This window comes from Tubulanus polymorphus, chromosome 8 (genome assembly GCF_964204645.1).
Source record: "Tubulanus polymorphus chromosome 8, tnTubPoly1.2, whole genome shotgun sequence".
NCBI classification, from domain to species: Eukaryota; Metazoa; Nemertea; class Palaeonemertea; order Tubulaniformes; family Tubulanidae; genus Tubulanus; species Tubulanus polymorphus.
Genome location: NC_134032.1, coordinates 13,564,460 through 13,577,289, shown reverse-complemented (window position 1 = coordinate 13,577,289; position 12,830 = coordinate 13,564,460). Strand labels below are relative to the sequence as shown.

The following is a 12,830-nucleotide window of genomic DNA, read 5'->3' as shown; positions in this document are numbered from 1 at the left end:
ATGACGACGCCTGGGATAATGAGGGTGTGCGTGCAGGCATTAGGTTGATAGCTGCACAAGGGCTGGATTGTGCAACGGTCTCTGGGATGATTGTGACAGAGTCTCTTAATGCCGTATCTTTCTGGGTTCAAATACCTTAAGGGGGGTATTTGGCATATTTTTTACGATGCCGCACAGGTTCAAATACACGCTAACGAGGAGTATAAGTATATAGGTCTATCGCGACTGTCACATAATTTTAAACTGCTATTACATGTATTTGCTTCCAAAAGAGCAACGCTCTTATTCAAAATCATGGATTGATTGCGTAACGAACTGTGTGCAAACCAATCGCCGTCGCTATGGTAAAGAAAACATCGTTGCTCTTTTGCACCCGGTACTGCGAACGATTAATTCTCGTATCTTACTCAGAAGCATCCATTGTACAAACCGAAACTAAAGTGGTCAACCGAACACAGAAAATCGAAACAGCTAAGCAACCGGGACTAGCCGCCAAAATGTGGAACCTAATTCAGAATTTAAAAGGGTAAATAAAATATCTCATTTTCAGACACCTTCGAAAACGCCCCAGTCATGATTTCAATCAACGATTTGACAACATATCTTGTCAGATCAGAGGCCAACTTATTTTAAGAGCAAACCGAAAGATAAGGTTAACTGAAGTCGCATTTGTGAAGTCCATTGCTCAAACGGCATTTCGTCGTAAACAGATCAATCCGCCAGGGAGTGGTTTGCTGCGTTAAACCGACTCAACCAAGGTGGCAGCCATCCGCAAAACCTCTCGAAACCGTTGATAATAAGGGTTTCTGCTGCTTTTTACATAGTAGCCCTTATGGATCTTATGTGTTGACCCCTAGGTTCCACTCCTTCAAAATAGCCAGTTACGTAGGCAGAAGCCCGTTATTGCTGCTTTGCAGCTATATTTAATCTTTCGATTCGTTTAAATCGCAAAAACCGCTTTCACTGGCCAAAACACCAAGTAAACCAAAACCTAATCGGTTTGTACTAAACAAGTGCGCTTTTTGAGTTATAGATTCTCGTCGCGCGCTGACCAACCGCCGACCAATTACTCTGACCATTACAGGGGACGAGACTTATTGCTGACCACAACCCGAATCATCATCTCACCAATTCGAAAAATGCGGAAAATTAGTTTTATCGTTTTCGTAATTAGTTCAAGTGTTGTTTTAATAATTACTGGATTTACTGCAATACACTGTCGCTGCCGCTGCCGGGAATCAACACCTGTTTACAGCACATCTACACGACCATGTTCTCCGTGCCAGCCGGAAGCGATAAAATTCCCGCCTATTCTATTTCCGGTTATGATCGGCTCGTTTATGGGTCGCATTGGTAACTTGATGTCCCAATACGCGGCGCTATTTGCTATTTCTAAACACTATGACACCATGCCGGTCATTCCTGTAGATTTCAAATTGGCGAAGATTTTTGAATTGACAGCGCCCTCTATTACGCTCAAAGAAAACAGTATCAAAATTGTGCATTACGAAAAAGATCCGTGTAGATTCGATCCCAGGTTTCTCAATTTAAACATCACCGGTTTGTCCGCCAGCCGTATCTGGGGTTATTTACAGTCATGGAAATATTTTCAAAATGAAACAGACGAAATTCGTAAACAATTTACGTTCCGAAAACACATAAAAATGGCCGCCGAAAATTTCATAGAGCGTAGAGCATACAATCTTTCATTGCTCACTAGCGCCAAAATTACGACTATCGGCATACATATAAGACGCGGCGATATGACGTTAAAATACTTATCTGATTTCGGCTACGTCACAGTCCCGGTCAGCTATATGAAAAATGCGATGGACCGTATGACGTCATTATACGGTGAAAACGTACTGTTTATTGTTGCGTCAGATGATATTCCGTGGTGCGAGAAAAACGTACCCAATAAAAATGTGAATGTGGTTTTTTCTAAAGCGAAAGACCCGGCTTTAGATCTGGCTATATTGTCATCCTGCGATCACGTGATCATTTCGACAGGTTCGTTCGGTTGGTGGGCGGCCTGGTTAGCAAATGGAACGACTATATATTACAAGGATTGGCCGCGCAAAAATTCGACACTGGCACGACAAGTCAGTCATGAGGATTATTTTCCGCCATATTGGATCGGTCTATCCGGAAAGTGAAAGGTGTTTCCGTTCCACAACTCATGCCACTGTTTCCTGTTGAGGGGCGCCGGTGCTTCTCGCAAACAACGTTGACCTTCGTTGACCGTCACAACTAGAAACTTGAAACCTCTTTAACGAGTGCGAGGTCGAACATGTAACGTATCGTTAGGGCTCCACGAAAACTATTAGTAAAAAGGTGTTTATAAACAGAAAAGGTTTCAATGTGTATATGAAGGCTGAGACAGATGGAGACTCTCTAAACTCTCATTCGAAAATAAAATACGAATGCGAGTTAATGGTAATCAAGTATGCTTTCCTGATATGAATGATACGACATGATGAAAATGAACGGAAAAGCATCAGCGGAGCGGGACTCTGTGTGTGCGACCCGTTAGACCTAGACCTTCGTTGTCTCGGTCGGTCATGAATGGTATTTGTTGAAACACTAAAACAACGTTTTTGAATGCCTGGAAAATGAACGGAAAAGCATCAGCGGAGCGGGACTCTGTGTGTATGCAATTCGTATACCGTTATGTAGAAATAGTTGTTATATGTCATTTAATTTGTAAATAGTGTGAATTTTTATGAAAGCAATTTCAATATTGATAGATATTTGTGTTGACTCGCGCGCATGGTAGATTTTCATATGGCTGATGAAAATCACGATATTGATATAGTGGTACAATTCATGAACCTGACGTAAACCCAAACGTTATCACTTTTTTTTAAATCGGCAAAATGTCACCCGTACAGCAAACCTGAATCGCCTTGTATCAAATTATCATTAAACGTGCTACTCTGACTGAATGTGGTCTTTTAACTTAATAACTCGATATCCCAGATTTTATTGAAAATATTAGCAACAATGATATCGTATCGTCTCACTGAAATCAAGATGATGTAGATGGTAGTAGATTGCCTGTATAGCAGAAGTAGCAAAATGCATGTGCATGCCAATAGACGGGAATCGAACTCGGGACATCCTGTTTATCCTCGATTTGCAACGTCAGGGCTAGTCAGCATCAGTATCATAGAATGGGTTCGAAACCGGTACACCCGCACGCACAGTACCACTCATAGAAACTGGAAACTTGACTAGTTATCATAAATTTCGGTCCCGCGGTGACAGAACTTGACCGTCGAGTGCTGCCCTTTGATTTATCGTTAGCGTTGAACATATGAACTAACACGGCTGCATATTATTCCTACGGCGGCAAGTGAGTAATAAGTTAGTTCACGCATTCACCGTCAACGATATGTATAGGGGCAGCACTTGACGGTTTGGATTCACATGGCTGGACGTTACTAACTGTGGCACGCGAATAAAAAAAAAACATTTTCACCAAACAACACACATTCATTCGAGGAGTTGCATAATTTGATTGATGCTTATATTTTAGGAGTACTATAGGTCTATAGTGACTGAGTTTTAACCGATACAAAGTTAGTTAGAATCGCTATTTAAAAGTCGAGGAAACGCACGTTCCCGATCATTTTAAGAGCACTACATATTATGCAAAACGAGATGTGTTCGATTTCCCCCATAAATGAAATGTAAGCAGAGTAAGTAATAAAAGTATCGCTGCTTTATCGCACCTGCACTGAACGATAGATCAATAACTATAAAACATTCATTGCACAATTTCGCCATATAAAAATCCAGTCGGACAAACGAGAAAGCTGGTCAGATTGTGGCCGCCAAAACGTGTAGAACTTAACTCAGTACTCGATTAATGACGAGGAATTAGGTAACAATTTCAATCGGTTTCTCGACGTTTCCTAAAGAGTTGGACATTTTTAGAAGACTAAATGTATAGTTTCGTTCAGCCTGATCAACACGTGCCGTTGCGGGGATAAACGCTGAAATATTTACAGATCTTGAAATATCTTCATTGATTCTCGCGCGCTAACCAACCGGTGACTCGTTACTCTGACCACTTACGGAGACGATCCTTGCTAATCACAACCCGAATCGACGTTTTACTAATTCGGAAAATGCGGAGAATCAGTTTAATCGATTTTATGATTGGTTTTAGCATTGTTTTTATAATAACTGGATTTACTTCAACCTACTGGCGCTGCGGAGGATCAACGTCGATGCGAGATCTGCCATCCGTAAGAGCCCCAGTTTACGGCGCATCAGACTTTCTGACAACCGGCAGACTCCGACGACGGCCATTTTCTCCAAATCAGCCAGCACCGGAAGTGATAAAATTCCCGAAGAATCCATTTCCGGTTATGACTATCTGGTTTATGGGTCGCACTGGTAACTTGATGTTCCAATACGCGGCGCTGTATGCTATTTCTAAACACTATGACGTCATGCCGGTCATTCCGGTTGATTTCAATCTAGCGACGGCTTTCGAATTGACAGCGCCTTCTGTAACGCTAAAAAATGACGGTGTAAAAACCGTGCTCAAGGAAAAAGGCGCGGGTAAATTCGATCCCGATACTCGTGATTTAAACATCACCGGTTTGTTCGCCAGTCGTATCCTGGGTTATCTACAGTCGTGGAAATATTTTCAAAATGAAACCGACGAAATTCGTAAACAATTTACGTTCCGAAAACACATAAAAATGGCCGCCGAAAATTTCGTACAGCGTAGCGCGTACAATCTTTCATTGCTCACTAGCGCCAATATTACGATTATCGGCATACATATAAGACGCGGTGATATGAAGTCAACACGCTCATTTCGTTTCGGTTACGTCACAGTTCCGGTCATCTATATAAAGATTGCGATGGACCGTATGACGTCATTGTACGGTGAAAATGTACTGTTTATTGTTGCGTCAGATGATATTCCGTGGTGCGAGAAAAACGTACCCAGACAAAATGTGAATGTAGTTTTTTCTAAAGCGAAAGACCCGGCTTTAGATCTGGCTATATTGTCCTCGTGCGATCACGTGATCATTTCGACTGGTACGTTCGGTTGGTGGGCGGCCTGGTTAGCAAATGGAACGACTATATATTACAAGGATTGGCCACGAGAAAATTCGACACTGTCACGACAGGTCAGTCATGAGGATTATTTTCCACCATATTGGATCGGTCTATCCGGAAAGTGAAAGGTGCTTCCGGTTTCACATGCCGCTGTTTCCTGCTAGGGGGCACCGTTCTGACACTTTCATCTAAAACGTAACGGGAGTTTTGTCCGTTGAATTTGAAATTTGAAGATTACGTTTATCATCAGTTTCCGAATTTCAATCGCACTTACACTTTGGTTCCGCTACATTGAACGTCAATAAGCAACAATGAACGGCGCTTTTGTTTAACGTCCAATGTGACGCGTTGGGATACGTGTGTTGAACCTTGTAATCAGACAGAGTAATCAGACTTCAGTCTGATTACTCCAAGGTTGAACACGGAATTTCTGCAGATTTATTTGTGTTGGGCCTCGCGCCGTACAGTACTTTCAACGGAACATTTTATGCTTATCAATCATAAATATTATGATGAATCAATAGGGAAATTCAACGAGATTATAATACATTACGCTTTTTCGATCGACCGGCGGCATTGGCTGTGTCCTTACGCTATATGCGTATTACAGTAAAACGTATCGGAGTTAAGACACTTATTCGGGACTTAATGATATAAAACGATATAAACGTTTCTTCCACTTCGATATACGTAATGCAGTGACTATAGAAGCGTGTCCGTAGCATAATGAACATATGTTCCCCTCTCGAATTGGACACTTTAAAATAAACGGTCGATTTGTTCATAGTTTGTCAGGAATTCAGTGTTTGCAAATTCATCAATAATCCACTTCATTTATATCAGTATGACAGATGTCGGTTGTTGTCTATTGGCTAATAGTGTTTAGCCGAAACGTTGCTTTAATAAATTCTCTGCTATTCAAGAATTTTTCATCTCGGGACTGAATCATTGTGGGATTTCTCTCGTCATCCATCTTACACGGATAGTGTGTACCTCCTCGACTCAAGATGTCGGTCCGTCCCTATCTTATTTCCGAGCCCTCATATATTATACTCTTCCGGGTATGGAATGATTCACTTTCTATTTCTTTTTTTATTGGTGTCGTCTACGTTTGTAAAATAATTTTTGTCAATTCTATCGTCTCTGTGCACCGTGCTCTGTAACGGCTGCCGGAAGCGCATCGTGTAAACATAGCGGTTAATTTGCTCCTGATATATTCAGCTAAGCGCACGGTTAGAGGTTGAACGATGAACAAATTTCGCATTGGCCCGTTTTTTTTTTGTTTTCTCGTGCGAGAATTCGAAAAACTTGGGTTTTCTCGATTGAATTAAATTGGATAAAATTGCGAGCGGTGATAGTCAGTTAGTCAATAGTAGGCAGTGGCTATATATGTCAGCAAACCAAAAATACATATGTATTTTTGATGTCAGCTATAGTCATCTCATCAACTGTCAGTTTTGTCTTACAGCACCTGTTTAGAGGTACGTAGGAGTAAAGTCTACGTACAGGGACCCTTATGTCCCTATTGTACAACGGGAATCCTTGATGAAGCGTTGATAGAGAGCGTATGTCTATAGTTGTCACACGCGTGCTGTTGTAAAACAAACACAGATGATACTCGGAGTATGATTAAAAATAATATCTTTACGAATCAAAAATTGTGATAAAGGATTTAGAATAAAAAACGCTATTTGTTTGAGTTTGTTCAGCATCGTCAGTTGATAGTTTTAATTCGGTTTCCTTTTCTACGGGCATTCGATTGAACAATACTTTTGATAATGTGCAATCAGTGATTTGATGGCGAGTCACATAGGGCCATGATCGGACCTTGATTCTTATCGGTCACGATGCGAGGGTTCGAATCCCATTTTTCCTGGGTCTCATACTACGGCTGGCTTTTTATACCTTGAAAGATTACGATATGGCCTCAGGTTCGAATCCCTGTGAAGAGAACGGCGTGGCAGAGTTTCGCGATGCCATCAGGTCGGGATACCTTTCTGAGGGGAGGCTGGGTCTACTACTATAACTAATGGCTGGGTTGCGCAGTCTCTGATCGGAGGATAGTGACAAACACTGTTTAGGTTCAAATCCTGTGAGGGGGGAATTCGGCATATACCTCCCAATGCCGCTTAGGTCCAAATCCACGAAGAGTAATACGTCTATCATGACATGGCAGTCAATGAACATAATCGCCAAGTTCGACTTTTTAACGAAAGAGGACGACACGCCGCTATAGTCAAATCGCTAATCGCGTAACGACGCAAACGTTTGTGCGAAGACTTTTTTACCGTCGTTAATAAGAAAAAAATTCTTCTCTCATGAACCGGGACCAAGCGATTGTTGGCTTTAAAACATTCATTGCGCGATTGTGCTACATAAACGAGCGCAGTCGGACACAATAAAACACAAGCGAATAAAAGGTGGTCAAATTCTGCCGCTGAAACGTGTATGAATTCGGGATTAGGGTAAATATTCTTATCTCTTTTTCATCTGAGAAGGATTTTTGAGCATTTGATTTTTCAAAACACCAGGACTCAGTTCCACAGTTGTGAGTTGAGATTTCAACTCCGAGTTTACCGAAATTTCCAATTATGTACTCCGATTTGAAATAAAAATTATGTTGTAATCCGTATTAAATCATCAGAAAATGAACTAATTTTGACTCAGGGTTAATTCTAACTCGCAACTGTGGATCCAAAAGTCATGATTTTAATCATCGATCGTTAAAAAAACATATATCGATAAGCTATAATGATATGAGAGTTAAACACGCTTTCTTGTGCGCCTTTTTTTAGAATTCTAGATTCTTCACGCACTCACTGACCAACCGGTGACGTCCACTTACTCTGACTAATACTGGGGAGCTGCGGACACCTGTTGACTACAACTCGAGTCATGTATTCAATTCGGAAAATGTGGAAAACAATTCCAATCGTTTTTATGATTTGGTTAAGTGTTTGCATGATAACTGGATTTATTGCAACCAGTTGGCACTACCACCTTCGACGCCAGGCATTTCCTCTAAAGCCGCCATTACCGGAAGTGATAGAATTTCCGCAGAATCAGTGTCAGATGACCGCATCGTTTATCGGTCGAACTGGTAACTTAATGTTCCAATACGCGGCGCTGTATGCTATTTCTAAGCACTATGGCGTCATTCCAGTCATCCCTGTAGATTTCAAACTAGCGACTTTTTTAAATTTGACAGCGCCCTCTATAACACTCAAGGAAAACGGTATCAAAATTGCGCATAACGAAAAAGATGCGTGTAGATTCGATCCCGGGTTTCTCAATTTAAACATCACCGGTTTGTCCGCCAGTCGTATCTGGGGTTATTTACAGTCATGGAAATATTTTCAAAATGAAACCGACGAAATTCGTAAACAATTTACGTTCCGAAAACACATAAAAATGGCCGCCGAAAATTTCGTACAGCGTAGCGCGTACAATCTTTCATTGCTCACTAGCGCCAATATTACGACTATCGGCATACATATAAGACGCGGCGATATGACGTTAAACCTCTCATCTAATTTCGGTTACGTCATAGTTCCGGTCAGCTATATAAAAAATGCGATGGACCGTATGACGTCATTGTACGGTGAAAACGTACTGTTTATTGTTGCGTCAGATGACATTCCGTGGTGCGAGAAAAACGTACCCAGAAAAAATGTGAATGTAGTTTTTTCTAAAGCGAAAGACCCGGCTTTAGATCTGGCTATATTGTCCTCGTGCGATCACGTGATCATTTCGACAGGTTCGTTCGGTTGGTGGGCGGCCTGGTTAGCAGATGGAACGACTATATATTACAAGGATTGGCCGCGCAAAAATTCGACACTGGCACGACAGGTCAGTCATGAGGATTATTTTCCGCCATATTGGATCGGTCTATCCGGAAAGTGAGAGATCAACACGTCATGCCACTGTTTCCTGCTAGGGGGCGCCATTCTGGACTCGATACTTTCATCTAAAACGTAACGGTGGCTTTGTCCGTTAAATTTGAATTTATAATGCATGTCTTTAGTATGAGTTTCTGAATTTTTAATCGCACTTGCACTTTGTTGTAAATCATCATATATCCTGGCACATCCTCGCTTGCCAGGTTTTGATTGCCGCCCGCTGAAGCTCGCGCCAACACAAACCCTGGTCACAAACCGCTTCATTGGTCTATTACATCATCCAGAATTTCTTTTGGCTAGAAATATAGACTGGTGGCCGCTGAGCGGGAACCTGCCCACCCAAGAAATTCTGGGCTATGTAATAGACCAATGGAGGGTTTGCGGCCAGGGTTTGCGTAAGCTCGAGCCGGCGGCAATCGAACCCTGGCAAGCGAGGATGATCCTAACATTAAATGGAGGTTGGGTCGACATATAGAAATCTACTAAAACGTAGAACCAGCGGGCTTAGATACACCCAGTGTCTCATTGAATATAGGAACACGTCATCTTTCTAGCTAATATACATGTTGTTGAAAGTTGCTTTTGCTTAGTTTGTCATAGTATGAATCACGCTGGTTTACTCCGATACAGACTTTCACTTGATAATTTCAGTAGAGACAGGTTTTCATGTGTAAAGCACTCCGTACATATTCTACAATATTAAGATCATTTTAGAATCATATAGGACTACATGCTTTTCTGCCGGCGACGAAAAATGAGTGTTTGCCTGGCCAGCAACGAGATCGCGCATGCTTTTCTAGTAAGTACTGGCACCGTAGCATTTCTTGCCAGCAAGGAGGACCGCGTGGTTTTCTGGCCGGCAACCAAAACAAAAACGAGAAATACTTAAATCAGGAGTAGGCGGTTTTCATTATCAATTTTATATGACAGATCCACAGGATTAGGTGGAAATATTAACGAGGAACGGTCTGTTTTCGGCACCGCGAGCGTTCTCTAGTCTGTACCCGCCCCCTCAGATGATTACCTTTTGCATGGCGATGTCTGGACGACCACTTTTCACAAATGGTGAATGTTTGTCTCAATTTGATGGTTCAGAGACATGACGCCCTAATTCATTTTCAAAGAAAAAGGTCTGGGTCCAGTTCCAAAGTATCGAATTAAGACCCTCCGAGCTCACTCATTGAAAATGAATTAACTTTGACTCGAGTTAACTCTAACTCACAAAACTGGAACTCGGTCCTGGAGTACTGTCACAGGGCGTGGCGACGTTTGGACGAACAAGTTTTTAGAAAATGGTTAATATCTGTCGAACGTGAGCTGAGGGGGATATATAGACAGGTTCAACTGTACAACGATAATTATAACAATATCTATTAAACGTAGACGATAAACACATACAATACATACAATAATATTGTAGGGCGGATTAAGGGGGTGGACCGGGTGTACACCCCCTTCAAAATTCGAATGTGCCCTCCAAGAAAATTTTCAAAAGACTAAAAATATGGGTCCTGATAAGCCCCTGTTTGTCCTTTAATGTTCTGTGGAAGGGCCACCAGAATCGCTACCAGTCCTCGCATTGCCAAATCTGCCCTTTCAAATTAAGTGCCCATTCCAATTTCAAGGTCCACCCACTTTCAAAGAATCCTAGATCCACTCTTGTATTATAATGAATAACCCTAGTTTTTGATAACATTGACCGCATCGCATCTCGACGCCTCATACATCCAGCACGTTACCGACCGTATTACGACGATTCGGCAAGTCGAATATTGCCGAACTTACACGAGTCAACATCGGAAACGACGGTTTACTGCTCATGCGCGGTCGGTTAGTTTGTCCACGTGACGGCGCGCTGGTTTTACGCATGGCTTTTATGAACTCGTCGAGAACTTTCTCCTCTTCGAGTTCGCGCCGCTCGCGCTTCAGATATTTCACCATCATTATCAAAATGCCGACCGAATAGAACGCCAATACGGCGATGATATAGATAAGCGGGTCCTGCTGATGCTTCTTCGGGTCAAGGTCACTCTCGCTCGACGGCGTAGGCGTCACTTCCGGTGAAATCGACGACGACGTCACCAAGTAGTCTTTGAGAATATCGCTAGGTTTCCCCGCTGTATTGGTGCAATTCTCGTAGAAATTGCGTAACAATGTCAACAATGTTCCGAAAGAGGGCGTAATCTTGCTATCGCCGCTGGGTTGGTCCATTTCACTCGTCATTTTAGACAAAATACTACAAGAACAACAGAGACAATGGATAAACTCGGAAAATCAATCAAATTCAACTACAGCATTTACGAAGTTACGATAAACTAAAAGTAATCATTTGTCAAAACTCCCAGCGATAACTTAACTTTAGAGTGATATAACGCACACCTCTTCCAGAGAAAAAGTAAAAGCACACGACTCTGGAATTGGGTTTATGATTCATATTAAACCCACAACTGAGTATTGAGAAGTCTTCACTACATAGTACCTACCCTCCAAGAACTTCCAAACATTGCTATCGGTATGCTTTGTATCCCCTCTGAGGATGGTAAAGACACCGTCAAACTCGGTGAGAATATCCCACGAACCTGATCCACGGAACACTTGATTATTTACTATACTATATTCAGTTCAGCATAACAAGCAGCTGGCAGCTGGTAGTGTATCGTGCACCCGCACCAGCGTTCGTATACCAATGGTAGAATGGTACAAACATCTATATATATCGTACCTACAACCAACTGTGTCGGGGATGTTGCACGGTGTGTGTTATCAGTTCGTTTACCTCAACTACCATTCATAATCAGCAACATCAACATTCCTGTTTTCCTACTCAGTACAGGTGTCGTTAATCCAAAACGCACGAAGACTTAGTGTGCGGAAAGCGAAAAGGGCGACCTCGACGGAAACGCACTGGATGATAGGAACTCGGTTGGCGAAAGGAGGCTAATTTCAATATAGCTAGTTAAGAATCTTTCACACTCAATGCGCCCCGGCGATTGGTCTACAGGGTAGAATTGCTCATACTCACTAATCATGGTATCATGTCTTGAAAATTTGAATTGATACCTACCTTGGATCGAACGCGTGAACTTCACGGCCGAATTTTGCCATCTGATCCAACTGCCACATGTTACCAATTCTGTATACACGCAACAAGAAAATTGCGTAAACATATTATTTCATCAAATGAACAACCGGCCCTCTCTTGGTGGCGTAGGGGTTGAGATGGGAACACAAAGAACGTGCCAAAGGTTTTCGACGAAATAGACTTAAGGAGATGAGTTTTCAAAGGTTAAAAAGTCAGTAAAATCTTAAAATTGGAGACCATAGATAAAACACATCCGTGTTGTGACGATGGGAATCCCACAATAATAACGTATATGGTATAAAGTCTGATAATGTGTCCCTGAGCAAGTAGTTTAAGTTCAATGTTCCGACTATATCGTAATTGTCATTTTCATGAATATTGACTATTAGAATAATAGTCAAAATGTTGAATAAAGGGAAATGTTGAATAAAGGAAACATTTTCTGACTTCATGTCATTTTTGTTATCATTCTGGGATTCTAAATATGTATAATTGGTCAAATCGAAGCAAAAATGACAAACACATCCCTACCCTCCAGCCCCCCTTTTTATCAAACATCCCATTACGTTGGCATTTTCTTCGATAATGCCTTTTTCTAGAACATACGTATCTCTTAAAAGGTATATTTCACTCACCCGAACGAAAGTGCCAAACAGCCAGGTTTCGGTGCGAACGGCGGGTCGTGACAAACATACCAGGTACCTTCACCGTCAGCTTCGTATTGAACCTCATTTCTCATATCAGCACCAAAATTCGTGTGTTCGAAT

General features: G+C 41.9%; 4 protein-coding genes across 4 annotated transcripts; 3 read left to right on the top strand and 1 right to left on the bottom strand.

Annotated features, from left to right (window-relative positions):
• The first annotated feature begins 1,409 nt into the window (after positions 1-1,409).
• On the top strand, positions 1,410-2,156 carry LOC141910396 (galactoside 2-alpha-L-fucosyltransferase SEC1-like). Its single transcript, XM_074801134.1, has one exon. It carries the CDS (start codon positions 1,410-1,412, stop codon positions 2,154-2,156), a length of 747 nt encoding a protein of 248 aa, XP_074657235.1.
• Positions 2,157-4,376: 2,220 nt separating this feature from the next.
• Positions 4,377-5,207, top strand: LOC141910395 (galactoside 2-alpha-L-fucosyltransferase Sec1-like). The gene has a single exon (XM_074801133.1). The coding sequence runs from the start codon at positions 4,377-4,379 to the stop codon at positions 5,205-5,207; it is 831 nt and encodes a 276-aa protein (XP_074657234.1).
• A 2,836-nt stretch (positions 5,208-8,043) lies between these two features.
• Positions 8,044-8,985, top strand: LOC141910394 (galactoside 2-alpha-L-fucosyltransferase Sec1-like). Its single transcript, XM_074801130.1, has one exon. It carries the CDS (start codon positions 8,044-8,046, stop codon positions 8,983-8,985), a length of 942 nt encoding a protein of 313 aa, XP_074657231.1.
• A 1,384-nt stretch (positions 8,986-10,369) lies between these two features.
• Positions 10,370-12,802, bottom strand: LOC141910393 (uncharacterized). The gene is made up of 3 exons (XM_074801129.1): positions 12,699-12,802; positions 12,046-12,114; positions 10,370-11,217 (listed from the first exon to the last, which is right to left on the bottom strand). The coding sequence occupies exons 1-3, from the start codon at positions 12,800-12,802 to the stop codon at positions 10,701-10,703; spliced, it is 690 nt and encodes a 229-aa protein (XP_074657230.1). The 3' UTR covers positions 10,370-10,700.
• Positions 12,803-12,830: the final 28 nt, after the last annotated feature.